Source organism: Poecilia reticulata, linkage group LG17, assembly GCF_000633615.1.
Source record: "Poecilia reticulata strain Guanapo linkage group LG17, Guppy_female_1.0+MT, whole genome shotgun sequence".
NCBI classification, from domain to species: domain Eukaryota; kingdom Metazoa; phylum Chordata; class Actinopteri; order Cyprinodontiformes; family Poeciliidae; genus Poecilia; species Poecilia reticulata.
Window position 1 is genome coordinate 19,176,402 of NC_024347.1, and position 15,079 is coordinate 19,191,480.

The 15,079-nt window shown below is 39.6% G+C and overlaps 1 protein-coding gene and 1 non-coding gene across 2 annotated transcripts in view; one reads left to right on the top strand and one right to left on the bottom strand.

Annotated features, from left to right (window-relative positions):
- LOC103479572 (histamine H3 receptor) overlaps positions 1-4,008 on the top strand; it is a 9,351-nt gene extending 5,343 nt beyond the window's left edge. The window contains exon 3 of the mRNA XM_008434078.2: positions 1,580-4,008. Coding sequence (XP_008432300.1) covers positions 1,580-2,338 — 759 coding nt within the window. The 3' untranslated portion in view covers positions 2,339-4,008. The remainder of the gene's footprint in view (positions 1-1,579) is intronic.
- An 8,777-nt stretch (positions 4,009-12,785) lies between these two features.
- The window catches only part of LOC103479571 (uncharacterized), a 25,254-nt gene continuing 22,960 nt past the window's right edge, over positions 12,786-15,079 (bottom strand). Inside the window, exon 3 of the transcript XR_001777529.1 lies at positions 12,786-14,214. This is a non-coding gene — a transcript (uncharacterized LOC103479571). The remainder of the gene's footprint in view (positions 14,215-15,079) is intronic.

The following is a 15,079-nucleotide window of genomic DNA, read 5'->3' on the forward strand; positions in this document are numbered from 1 at the left end:
AAAACAAAAAAAAGACAGTGTAAACCTAATGCATTTTATGGAGACTTTTGCCATATTCCATTTCAAGTATAGTGAGATTTGTGGTTGTCATGGGGAAATTATGAAAAACCTCGAGATGTAGGATGTATGAATCCAAGGCATTGGACATTATAATTCTTGGTTTCGGCAGATGATTGACATGTAGCAGGGTTCGGAGTCAGGTACAAATTAATTTGTACAAACACAAGTGGATCCAGGTTTAATATTCTCTGCACTAAAGCTAATTAGAAAGAAGCACAGKGAGAAATTTTCAGAGGAGCTGGAGAGGCTCTAAAGTCTGCTGTCTGCTGAGAAGGGATGTGGACAGGGACACAGGATGTGACATTAATTGAGACGAGTGGTCATGAGAGGTGCTTCATTGGCTTAATACTCATTCACACACTTTTAAACACTACATGGTGTTGGATTGTTGGACATAGTTTGTGTTGGTAACCCATGGTCAATGTTAGCTTAATGTAAAAAAATACAGAAATGTGGACTTAATGAAAGTTTTGTTTATGATCTGCTTGAAGGATGCATTTTCAAAAGGTAATTTTAATCTAATAAGCATAATCAAAGCACATATTGCAATTTATTGAACATTACCATGCATATGTCCTTTTGTTAAGAAATAATTATTTGTAGAAAATCATTGATTTCCGAATTGCCGGCACCTCTGTCGTTAATTGGCAGTGCATTCCCTTYGTTGCCAGAACGGCATTTAGWGCTTCTCTGCAGCATTTGATCCGGTTGGAGTTTACARAGAGTAATTTTTGACAATTCTTCTTTGCATAATCTTTCTGTACCTTTCAGAGGCCTGGGTCCTGTCTTATGCTCTCTTCTCTTCAGCTCAACTAAAAATAATTTTTTGAGAGGATTTGGGGCTACAGAGTGAGATGGCCTTTAAAAAACAGCTGATTTTGTGTCCCTGTGTTAATATGGTTATGTTTTTTAAATTATTCTTATCCTAACAGACATGGGGACAATACATTTTTGTTTTTCTCTGAGAGCTCATCAGATTTCTTTTAAACATTTTTTTTTACGATGCCATAGACTTTAACAAAGTTTCCAAGCCTTCAGCATCACAGATCTCCAACCATGCGTCACTGTGAGCATAAGACTTGAAGCGTCTGTTTGCTGCATTTCTGTCACATCTGGAGATTATTGGTTTTAACCTTCCTTTTTCAATAGATTGCAAATAAAAATGCAAATAACTGACCAATTTGAATTAGTAAAGTAAAATTCCACCACCCCTCAYCCCCCAAAATTATTTTCATCTATTTTAAAAACATTTTATACCAACAATGGTGGTACAAAATTAATTGTAGAAAATCAGTCAGTAGTTTTTTTTCCCCCTACTGAACAAATGATTTTAGTCCATGATCACAAAAAAAAATTTCTTTATGTTATCAATCAATCATTCTAAACACAGCATATATTATTGCTGTTATGGTTACAAAAATAAGGCATTTGCAGATATCTTTGTAATATCCGAAGACAGTGGCACTATTTGCAGGTTTATCCAAGTGATTTTTCTGATTTATGCTTATTTTTTCTGCAGGTAAGTTATCGAGCCAGACAGAGCATGACTCATCAAGCCATAATCAAGATGATTGCAGTCTGGGTGCTGGCCTTTGTCCTGTATGGGCCAGCTATCATATTCTGGGAGCTGGTGGTGGGCAGAAGCCGCGTGCCAAAGGATGAGTGCTTTGCAGAGTTCTATTACTCTTGGTACTTTCTGCTAAGTGCCTCCATGTTGGAGTTTTTCTCTCCTTTCATCTCGGTGGCTTTCTTCAACCTCAGCATTTACCTGAGTATACGCAGGAGAAGGCGCCACCATAGGGAGGCCCAACTTCAGCACCAGCTTCAGGCAAGTGAACCGGCTTCTGCCCAGACAGAAGGCGTCCCTCTATCCCATAACTGGGGATTTGGGATAAAGCTGCCTGGAAGAGGCTCCTTCCACTCTCAGACCTCCTCCCCTTGTTTGGGTAAACTGGATCCCTCTACCAGCAGGGCTGCTCAGCCTAGCCGTCTGTCCAGGGATAAGAAAATYGCTAAGTCCCTGGCCATCATAGTATGTGTGTTTGCCATCTGCTGGGCACCATACACCCTACTGATGATCATCCGTGCTGCCTGCAGAGGGCGATGCATCCAGCATCACTGGTATGAGGTCACCTTCTGGCTCCTGTGGCTTAACTCAGCTATTAACCCATTCCTGTACCCACTGTGCCACAGTAGCTTCCGCAGGGCCTTCAGCAAGATCCTCTGCCCAAAGCGGTACACAACTCCGCCTTCCTCTGCCCTGCGCCTTGGCCAGTGACAGGAAGACACAGACAGACAATGTGCCAAAACAATTGATTGAAAGCAGATTAAAATAATCTGTGTCCAACAATTTGTCATACGGGTCGTAATTAAGTTTCCAACTGCATTTTGTAATGTTTGATTGATTTTTTTTTTTTTTTTTGTATTCAACAGGAAGGGAATACTTTATCATGTGCATATTCGCAAAAGTAAATATTATTGTTTATTTATCAGAAGTAAATGCACCTTTTAAGTAGCTCTTTGCCATTTGTACAAAACAAGAAACATCTTAGGAGTTGAAGATGGACATTTTTCTTATGCGCTAGAAAAAAAAATGGAGTCATGGAATATGTTGATTTATTTATTGTTTGTGTCAGTGTCCGTATCAGAAGAATATGCTCTAGATATCTTTAATAAAAATGATATTTTAAAATGATATTTTAAGGTGTTGTCCTCTACATTGAATCCTTGCCAAAACTGGATGATAACATGCCAATATCACCCTCTGCTGTCAAAGAGGGGAGGAAACAACACAGCACTTTTTCACATTTTGTCACTCTGCTTCTACAAGCTMCAGTGTATTTTATTGAGATTTAATGTTATAGACTAACACAAGGTGGCAATTAGTAGTGTTCTTCTTTGTRGAACCAGCTAATTCTACAATTACAGCACATCCTCAACCAGAAAAAGAGTGTCTTTTAGGTCCTGTCTCKGTTGGATTCTAAACTTTAACTGGGCCATTCAAGAATAGGGATATGCTTTTRTCTAAAGCTTTTCGTTTAGCCTTTATTTTAATATTACTGTACTACTTGCCACTCTTCTACAAAAGACATAACAGTCTTGTATACTGACAAAAATTTCTTACAACATAATTATCTGCTCCTTTTTGTTAACATATTACATGAAATCCCAATGAACTATGCAGAAGTTTGTGGTCGCAACATGAAGGYGTATAAAAYGGATTGAACTGAMAAACAAAACTTATTCTGTTCCTGCTGCTATGCTTTCAGTTTCCTCATAACCATCAACTTTAGAGGTTTATGAGCCTCTTTAATTTCATGTGAGGCRTCAAATAATTTTTTTTCTTTGTCTGAAATTCATCAGAAATAAATATTCGACGGCGGGAGGTTTTTGAAACAKTTTACAGTATGAAAAGGTGTGCATATTCTCTTGTACCACTAGATGTCACCATTAACCTTTACTGTGCAATAACGTATTGAAGCAAGCTTTCAAAATGTTAACACTTTTCATCAGCTTTATCGGGTTTACATTGATGTTATTGTGTATATTTGCTGTTTAAAAGAAAAAGTGTATTCATTTTTACAATAATGACAATAATGATCACATGTGGCTGTGCTCTTGCCACATCCTCCATATGGTCTTCTTTAGATATATGTTATTGTGGCATGTTCTTTGCTTCAGCTGATGTTACAAACTGCCTGAGATAGCYGTTTTGCAGTTGAATGCTTTGTATTTATCCTTTAACAATAATACACTTTAATAGTTAAAATGTTATCCACTTGGCTTTAATGAATGACCTCTGATTAAAATATATATTTATCTATACATTTTTGTTTCACAGGAATGCTAGTGAAGACTTTMATCAACACACTTATCTCAGACGCTAGCTGATGGATTTTGTGGAAAGCCTGGGAGGAAATAATTAAAATGGATTTCACTGTGAATGACCACATTGTGCCCTATAGTTTCTGGGTTTGTGCCAAACGCATACTACTTTTGTTTGATGTGTGCATGAAATGCTGAGAGTGCAAAACTGTTTTCCGATACCTCTGTCTCTATGTAAGCTTGATTTGATAAGATTAAACATTTCTCTCTCCGGATGCATACTTGTTAGACCTRTAATTATGCCTTTGTGTCAGATCCTGAGGATTCATTTGCAGGTGTCTGGGTCCCAAAGGGGACTTGCATTGCTCAAATTGTTGCTATTGCCTGTGTGCACATCTGGCCCCCTGGTCAGGTGCTGGGAATAAGGGCACAGCTGCAGGGAACAAAGCCTCTGCTATGCTCCCTCCRCCCCCCATCCCACCTCTCGCTCCCCGCTCAGCCCACTACGTGGTTGAGGGGGACAGTAGTGCAGCTCTGACCAGAGGGATGCAGGCGCATTTCCCTGGGGTTGACAGAACTGCAGTCCTCAGCAGAATGGCAAAGCTGGGTTTACTCTCAAATGTGACAGCAAGAGCACTTTCTCTGTGCACTGTCTGCAGTGATATTAGTGGGGGATACTGCTATTGATTTTGATGATAGATTGAAATGTCATGGCATGTGTGCCAATCTTATTGGCCGCTGACTGAGGCAGTGCTGGGGATCATGCCAGCTTAAACTGGTCTAAGCAAAGGGAAATTCCAATGGGAGATAATAATTAAGACATGTGAAGAAGTGTGTGTTTGCCTGTGTTTTCATCCTGCTCTTCTTGGTCAAGGCTTATGACCGGAGGCAATGATCCTGAGGGGGGTGTGACCCCAAACAGAAGACAACTGCTAAGAGTCAGGTTTATAGAGTCCATTCAGCAAAGACACKTCTGTGATCAGATAAACCTCTTTTAAAGCTTCTTATTACATTTCATTGCCACTTTGTTGGACTTAATATCTCCATCTCATTTAGTRCACTTAGTATTCCATACTTTATTTAGTATAGATCTAATTTAGTTGGATCTGGTGTCTGATTAGCTTTTCTAAGAGATGCCATATCCWGCAATGGAGGCAAAGCACCTTATGTGATGTTATTTATAAAGACATTACAAATGTTTACAGRCAGAATAACATACACCAACCAAGACATATTATTAGGTACACCTTTTCAATTGCTAAAACAGCCAACCATATGGCATCGACTCAGTGGCCTTAAGCAGTAGATGTGGTGAAAACAACTMATTKAAATTTAGCYGAGCATCAAATTGGGAAAGAAAGAGGACTTAAACGAGTTTGACGAATGTTTCTGAATCATTTGAGTCAAAATACATTACCTGTTTCTCACAGAAAGATCCCTGGCTTCTACCTCCATTTCTCATGGATATTTATCAGCTRGATAAATAACCATCTAATGCAAGCATGCAGTTGGTAAAGGTTGATTAAATAGGACCACAAAGAAAACAAGATCTTGGCGTTTTTTGTGTTTTTCTCTTCATGGATGATGTTCTCATCTGTACCGTCACCGAAATAACTTCAGTTCAAAATTCATTTCGGCATTAGCATAATTTGCATTAGCATAACCCCTGTGAGAAATTTGGGCTGCTGACAAGTCTTTAGCTTCAACCTCCATGACCAACTAATCTGGCTTTATACTAAAACGTAAATGGAGTTACTGCAGGTGATGTATTTACAGTAACTGCTTATTATCTTTTAACAAAAACCCCACAYTATCTGTTTAATCTTAAAAATCTAACTTCTAATCGGATTATATGCAATTAAAAGTATCAGATGTAAACTGAAACCACTGTATTTTAATGCTARCAGTTGAAGGCATTTTTGCGTCCTTGGACTCTCTTCTACAAAGAACAGCACAATATTCTACATTTGCACCACTACAGAATGTTGCCAAAACACAGAAAAGAACCTGCAGACAAGATCAAACCACTTTGCGCAGAAAGAGGTCAGAACCGTGACCCCTTCCGATGCTGAAGTTCCAGCACAGACTGTTCACTCTCTCAGCTAGCTAAATGTAAACCACAGTTAATATTTCATCAGGGACACACTTAAAAAGAAAAAAAAAAAAGACTATTTCTGCTTGATTTTGGCCTTTTCACTTCTTCCGTTTTTCCTCCTCTTTTTTTCCTGCAGTGCACCTCCTGACTAGAGATTAAATAATTCCATTGGAATCCTCTTAGGATGGGTTCCCAGCACTTGGCAATTAAACAATTACATTTAATCAGCATGGGGCGACGCTTCAAGTCACCCTCATTTCAGACGTTGATTAAAAGCAATTCTGCAGTGGTTATTGCTGTCGACTTTMGAAACTGCGGTTCACTTAGGTTTACTGCATCTGTGGTGTCGGATTGGATRGCAATACRGGGAGGTTCAGTGGTGGTCGGGAGCTCTATCTGCCTCTGGTGCGCGAAAGCGTAATGACAGAACTCATGRCAGACCTCATASTGTCCCCTAAGTCGAAGCCACTTAGATTAGTTAAAGACATTTTGACCCTACAGCAAAGAAGACTCGGTGAACAATAGCAAGAGGAGGAGCGCTAGGTTTTGTGCGTGGGACTCTAAATCCTGTGTGCATATAGGTTTTATTGTGTGCGTTCACCTTGCTGCAGATGTATTTAAGTGCAACCGACTTAAAGGAAATGCACCTTGACATGTATATTTTCATCGTGCAACACAATGATGTCTCTCTCTGCGATGGCCCCCAGCTGAGTGAGGAAGCACAAGGAGAGTAGCGGTGGTTTTTGTGTGAGCTGGGTCTGAAAATGCGCGCGTAAAAACAGAGCAACATCGCAGCGCGGCAGAGCTGACTGCAGAGCTCTCTGTGCAACACGGGCAAAGCGTGATGGACACCCAGCCCCCCTCATGTGAAACCCAGGTGCCCGTGTTTCGTAAGGTGCCCCACTGGCTCTCCAGCCCTCTTAATTAGCGGCTTCCCGTCAGCTGGCGCCAGGCCTTTGAGCACCAGTGACTGGCGTTTTCTGCAAGAAGAATCTAGTTCACTCCAGATCTTCAGTGCCTCTAATAAACGGAGGCATGGGCAGGCTGAGAAAGAGGCATCAACGTTTTCTTGGCAAACTGATAAATCATCAGTGAATTTCCCGGTGTCTAGATCAAATGCATGCTGGGAGGAGAACAAAATACTGTAACATGCTGTACTTTTTATTAAAGACGGGCGACTGCAGAGAATGGAACCGAAGGCCTGGGCTTTTTTTTCTTTTTTTCTTTCTTTCTTAGCTGGAGATGCAATGTAAAAAGACATTGATGATTTTTATACGATGAAGTCAAATATAGATAAAAGATTTCACCAGGATGAAAATCTACCTTTCTTGTGCGGCATCACAGCAGCTCTGTAACAATAGTCTCCTCTAATGACATTCCCCCAGTAACTTCTTGCCTCCATGAATCTCAAGGGGGCAGAGCTACAAAAAGTGATAATTACATGAAATATACATAGCGAATAAAGAGAGCATGTTTACATAACCAGCCCCATAAATATCCAACTGAGGAGACATTGTTCTCCGGCTCCTTTTAAGCTGATCTCCCAGGGATGCCATTTTAATGACATGATGGTTTAAAGAGATGCTGCTCCATCTCGTTCCATATTTAATTAACTTTTGCTTTTCTGACGCAGAGGAAAAACAGAAGAAAGAACATGCGATGGAGACAAACTCGTGCACGATAGCGAGGAGACAATAACAAATAGCTGGGAGAGGAGAAAAGGAGGTGGAGGGGAACATTTTGCAGAGACCTTGTCATGCTTTTGTGAGTTGTTTACAATACAAAAGATGCACAGGGAGAGGAGGAGACATGAATGAACTGTGGGAATGGAGACTGGGATTGCTGGAGGGCAGAGCGTGATGAGAAAAGAGGTGGTAGCATCTTGCTGTGGGCTTGGTTTTCCTAAGGATTGCCAGGACATTTGTTTGGAGTTTATGGTAAGTTGCACTAAATACAGGATAAGAACATATAAGTAGGTTCTGGATTTGAATCCCTGCCATTCAAACTTTCTGGATGGAGTTTGAATGTTCTCCCTGTGCATGCRAAATTCTTTCCGGGTACTCCGGCTTCCTTTCACTATCAAAAAATAATGACTGTTTGGTTAATTTGTCCCTCTGCATTCCCCTTTGGTGTGAGTGTGTTTGTGAGTGTGTTTGTCATTTGTCCTGTGTGTCTCCGCGTTGCCCTGAGATGGACTGCTGACCTGTGCGAGGTCCCTCGCCTCTTGCTGTAATGACTTCTGCAGATCTGCACCAGACCCCACCGYGGCCCTGCAAGGATAAGTGGGCATAGACAATGGACGGATGGATGAAACCATGTTCACCCCTCGCAGATTTGCATTTTTGCTTTGTTGCCACTCTTAAATGCTTCAGGTCTTTACGCAAAGCAGTTTTTAAGTCGTAAAGTGATGCAAATGTGGTCCTGTATTATTTGTACGGGCTGATAGGTGTTAGTGACTTTGTTCCTCATTGGTTCTAGAACTCACTTAGATATGGGTCATTTATCCTAGTATTTTACTCAGTTGCACATTTTTTTGTGAATCCAAAGATGCTATTTTTAAAAATCGTACAATATTTTCTCTCCTCGTATAATAAACGAGCCCTTACTGCACAGTCTCTAATTCTTAATAAATTCTTACAAAATTTTGCTTTGTGTGAATCTGCATGCCTCCATTTTTCCTGTCATTTTGTTGAAAACTTAATTTCCCCACTTAGGGACATTACATATTATTTCTGTTCCATTTTATTTATGAGAACTTTTAGGCATTTTTACATCTGTTTTTGTTATTTTTGGGGAGCTTAGTTTAAGCAACTTTTCACCCTTAGCAAATTAAATCGTGATTGCAGAGCTGGTTTTTGTATTTACTCAAAAACGTTGAAGTGCGACTCGACATTCTGTATAAAGGAAAGACGCAGCAAAAATAATAATAATTGTGTAAAAACTTCTACCATGTTTAAAAACTTTTAAGTACAGCCTAGGATTCAGCAAGCCCTTCTATGTATCAGTCAGTGTGTTTTCCATTTTTACCTTCAGCCCCATACAGCATACTCTGCATTATTGATAGTATCTTTCCCTTTTCACTCCTCTTGTTAGGCTCTTCCCTTGTCCTCCTCACTCACACCAAACTGAGCTGGCTACACGGAGCCAAGAGAGTTACTGGAAATTTGACCCCACCTGGTCTATATTTCATTGCTTGGAGTTTAATACATTTTTGAAAATCCTCCCCCATCCAGTCACACAGATATACTAGAAATAAAATGAAAAAAAAAAGGGGGGGAGAGTGGCTTGTCTATTTCAGGTGTCTATCTTAGTGAGGCAGAGGGAGATGACTGGAGGGTGATACTCACCTTCAGTTCTCCCAGTGCAGGAGACATGGGGATCATTAGAGGAGGGTACAGTGGAGGAGAGAGTTTTTGTTTGTCCGTGAAGAGAACTGAGTTGTTATGGATTAGACCCAGATTAGAAGTGAATGTATTGCACTGTTAGATTACAGACATTAGAACATTAATGAAAGAGAAATTATGACTTTTCATTTATTACCATTCAGTTTCAAGTTTAAAATCTGATAATTAGCCTTTTTTTTCAGACAATCACAGAGTAGGACTCTGGAAACCAAAACCTAAACTCRTAAAAGCARCAAAAATGGAAAGTTCTACTTATAAATGTGTAGCTGATTACATGGTTWACATGGCTTTTTATTTGCTTTTTTTCATCTGCTAGGTTTGATTCAACATTAACCAAAGTAAGGAAATGTGTGTTTGGTTGATTATTTGTTTTTGGSAATAAACCTATACYAATGGAAAACTTGTTTATTGGTTCTTAAATTGAGCCACAATTCTTTCAGATAATTTCTTAGTGTTTTTCTGGCTTTGTTTCTGTTTTCCTTTGTTTGTTTTGTCTTTTTTTTCTTTCCAGTGTCTTCTTTAGAATTTTTTTGCTTKTATTTTTGTTCTAAGTTTACTTTATAATRGCCACTAAAATTGTGTCTTTGGCCATATGGTTTGCTTACTATTGTCTACATATATAAAAAAATATCTGTTTTTATATTTTTCAAAAATGTTTTCTATTAATCATTATTTTATATGAAATTTTTTCTCTGTTTTTTTTTCTGTCTTTGAGTTTCTTTTTCTTTTTATTCCAGCTTTGTTTCACAGTGTGATGAAGATGATGTTTACTGTTTGATGAAGGGTTTTGGCTCAGTTTTCTGTTTAGGGTAACAGTACTGACAAAGGTCCTAATGATAAAACTTAGCCTTCATGTATTGTCTGCTTTTATTATAATTAAAATTTCCTTGTAAAATTAGTTACCAGTATTTGAAACATATATATATTTTTATCTAACTGATCATTCTTTGACACCTTGCTCCTTTMACTTTTTGTTTTCTGAAAACAAAAAATCTGGTGAGGCATGCTTGTATATTTATTCTTTAGAACAAAGAAACAGTGTAAAACTTGCTGCTGTTGTCACATTTTAAAAATAAAATGCTCAAAATTACACAAGRAAAACCCATAGGACAACAGCAAAGACCTTGCGTTCATCAAAAACATCCTGATGGGGCTACATAGTCGAGTTGAGACGTCCATTTTGCTAATATAGTTCTGAAGTGAAAAGATGGCTCTGTGGATGTGAAGTGCTGGTGTGAGAGATTAGGTTACCTCAGACGGTCCCAGTGGATCTCCCAGCCAAATGGAGCTGGATCTCATGCTTGGGCGCACATATTGAATGCCATAAGAGATCTCTGAGGTCTCCTTCAGCCAGAGGAATGCACAGCCTAACAATGTGGAGTTTTCACCAAACTAAATTTTGCACCAAAGAAGAGCAAAAGCAAGGACACTGGAACACAAGGGAGAAGCACTGAATGTATATTTGTTCAAAAGGGATGAAAGGCCACATTTTTACCTTTCTGGACTGCAGCATGTTGCACAGCTTCAGCAGGAGCTCATATTTCTTTAATAAAGTCTTAACACAGACTGCTGCTTTTCCTCGAGAGGACTGCAGGTATGTGGCTCTTAAGTCTAAAAATAAATAAATAAAAAATCCCATAAAAACAAACAAATGTTATTTTAAATGCGTCTTAGATAAAAACAACACCATTTCAGCTACTCCCAAACATCTGGCCCCACTGGCCAGTTTCATTAAGGATTGGCCAGGCTCTTAGCAACATTAAGTGCCACTTGCATTAAGGTTATGTGCAGTGCGACGGCACTGTAGAGGATCAGCCAGGCTGACTTATCTCTGAACAAGCCATCCATTCTGCTGCTTTCTGATGGAAGAATACTTGGGAGCTGTGTAATTATATTGCTTTAAATGAACCCTAGAGAACCCTCTGCCAAAGCGCCTACAAAGTCTCGCACTTGGGCGTGTGTCAGGAACACGCCGCGTGTGTGCGCACTAATGTATGTAGCCATGCACGTGTGTGCGCGTTGAGCTGCTTAGGCTGGCGCTTAAAAGCGAGGCCGCAGTGGTTTTGATACGCCTCACAAGTGAATTTAATTAAATCATAAATATGAGCTGGAGGCCACCACCCAATTTAATGTAATGGATGATGTGGGCCAGTCCATCTCTGGCAAAGCAAAGTTCTGGATCTGTTCAAATGCCCTTGAAGCTTATTAAAAGTGTCTGGCAAAGGGAGATGCTAGCAAAGTTGTTTAATGGATGCCCAGCTTGCATTTCCTGTGACAGTTTAATGCCGGGATGTACCATCTCCGACATGGATGTGGGGCTGCAGTTTGTCTATAATTGATCTAATCTTCATCATAGAAATTGAATCCTGCTAGCCAATGAGAATCTTTGAGACTGGACATCTAAGTAAAAGTAAATGAGTAAGAGGACATTCACCATGCTGCACTGGAAAATTGTTTCGTGATTATTTCTATAAAGTGGACAATATGTACACAACAAAACAAAATTAACTTAAAAAAATGTACAAAAAAAAAGTAAGTATAGCCGACAAATACAGTGTAATAACAAAAAAATAAATAAAACATAGGGAGAACGCAGTTTGTCAGAAAACACTTCACAAGAAACACAGCAAACCCCACTAAACTGGATTCAGTGATTACTTAGTAAAGACTATTTCTTTTACATGCGTCTTATGTTTTGCCCTCTCTCTTGTGCTTTGCACTGTGGGGTCATATTCATCCAAAAAACATCCTCTATGCTTCCCAGTGTATGATTTGAACAGAGAGGACCATAATAATGTAAAAATTGTGGGAATAATACTGCGTTTACCATGGTAAATAATGCAATATTTTGTACTGGCATCCACTAGAAAACGTGATTTAGAAACCACTGCATGCTTGTCGTTATTGTTGTGTCTTGTTATAGTTACAAAGCCTTCAGTTTCAGAGCAAGGCTTTTTCAAAACAAAAAGTGAACGCTTCAACAAATCGTAGGCAGCTTTTCGTGTCACCACTGATGAATCATTTGCTGAGACAGACAGATGCTAATGTCCYATTCTGTGAAGGCAGGAGAATCTTTTCCCAGGTCCCCCGGAGCGCTGGAGGCTCCCTAAATAGACCTTACGCAAGGGTGTGTAGAATGGGACCGCACAGGGTGATGGGTAATGGAGTCATTAATAACAAAGACCTCCCTTAAGATGCTCAGATGTTCGTTAGCGACTGCCACGAGGGAGTGAGGAAAAATAGGATGCAATTTGATACAATAAAAAAAAAAAAAAAAAAACGGGCAAGCTTTGGATTATAATTGCGCTTGCGCTGTCATAGGTCTTGTCTGATGGGTTAATTGTGTTTGCTTTCTCACACACTCCCGCACACAAAGCTTTTAGAAAGCACGCGACACTAAAGCCATTTCCTCATACAGTTTTTATTATTTCCATCACATGTGCAACACAAAAAAATGAGGTCTGCCAAATACAGAACTCTATATTTGTACAATACATTTTAATAACATCAGAGATAACTTTCCTTTTTGCCGCAGGAGATCGTGTTTTTCCTGTAAACTGTATACGAACAATTTTCAGTCAAAATGTCAAAACATGAAAGTTTCATACAAAAGTGCATCTCAGGTTCAATGAATGCAAAACATTTACAATACAGGATGGGTCAGGAGTTTTGTATGGTGCCACAGTGGCTTCCAGTTTGAGCAGTGGGCAATGAGACGCTGCAAAGGAAGAGGGTTGGGCGGACACTCTCCAGGAGAGCCAGGGACGGCGTTTTAGAACTACGGTTGTATCCCCGAGACAGTCTGAGTTTGCRCTCAGTCTTCATGCCCTAAATTCAAATTGTGAAAAATACACAGAGATAACAAAACATGGGAAAAAAAAAAGGGAGAAAATTCCAGTAATCTTCTGGCTTCAACAAGCAGTAAACATTAATAACAGAAATGTACAGGTTGAATCAGTGGGCCGGAGATTTCCCCACGCTCTGAGAGCCACATGGGAGCTTCACGCCTCTGTTCACGAGCCAACCAGAGGAGCTAGCCTTTTCCAAATCTGTGTCACTGCATTTGCATATATCAGCATCCTGTCTGTCCCCTGTCCTGTTTTTTTTCTTCTTCTCTTCTCTGTGTTGTTTAGTTTTTCCCGTCTCTCGCATGAASTTCAGCACAGGCAGTGCAGATTTGTTGCRCCGTCATTCACAGCTGCTCCTCCGGCAGCCATGCTTACTGTATGACAGACACACAGACAAGGTATCTGCCTATGCTGGTGAATTCAGTTCTTTTTTTTTTTTTCCAAAATTTTTACCTTATAAGGATTGACTGTCTGTATACACCACGAAGGAGTGCCAGTGATGAAGAGTCCTGTGCTCGTTATGGCACGCCTCCTCTCACGATGGGTCAATACCCATTTTCTTTGACAGATTTAATGATATTTTTTTCCCTCCTTTACTCTTTTTTTAGACAAACATTTTTAACTGTACAATGGCAAATACTGTATAAGATTGTAATATACCTGTAGATAAGGAACACATAAAGAAGTCTATGTACAAACAAGATGGCCTTTTCTTTACTTTGGACACAATGATTAGTAAAGAACCGAAAGGCTTCTTTTATGTTCTTTCTCTGCTTTTGTTTCTTCTTTTTTTTCTCCTTCTTCTGTGGTGTGGTTTCTGGCGGTGGGGCTGAATCGAATGCTCAGGACTAGTCAGTCAGTGGGAAAATACGCCGACAGTAATTGGCGGTCAGGATTGGTTCTGTGCGTCATGCGATCCTTGTTCTTGGTCACGGCACTGAGCTCTGCCACGTTAGCTGCTGTGCTGAGTCAACGTGTGGTTCTGCAAAAACAAACAAAAAAAAACACACAAAAAGAGACGGAAGACATGTTATACGAAATAAATGCAACCTTAACTTGAACACACACAGAAAATAAAAGTGAAGGTTCTGAATTTTGCTATGAGAAGATCTGTCAGAAAAAAAATSAAAAGCTATAACTATCCCTCCTGTAACCGATAAGTCTTGGCATCCTGATTTAGTACAAATCCAGATAAGTTGACACAGAGGATGAAACAAACAGCTAGTCTAAGAGGGACATAGAACGAAGTGACCTTCTACCATTTTAGGATAACTTTTGGTCAAACTGTTTGAAGACCAAAGAAATACAGACTGTAAAAACACAGTGAGAATGAGTTTTAAGATGGACACATTTAGCTTTGGACCTGGTCCCTCTGAGACCAGCTGTTAGTCTAAGAACAACTGTACTGGATTTATTCTAATTGAGGATAGGTATATTTAACAGGATACTCTACCTTTTAACCCCMTTTCCTTTGTAAAAMTATTTTTGCCCTCTTTGTAAATGCCAGTCAAAACCAAGATTGTTTAAAGGTTCTACAAAGCACTCACATAAACTACCATGATATWTATGGGGTTGGACACAGTAGAAGCTACGTTGGTCTTGGCCCCTCTACGACCTGTTAGCTTCAGTTTCTGGGAAAAACTAATCTGAGTTTAAACACAATGAAAATCCCAYAAGAGTCTGAGATTAAACAGTATGCCTTGTGGTGACAAAACAAATATCCGGATTTYAGTTGYGGATAATTTGATCAGACATATTGATTCTTATAGAAAAGGTGTGCAAAAGGTTCAGTCGGGCCATGTAAAGTACAGACCACTGAACAAATGACTTGGTTGATCAATAAAAAA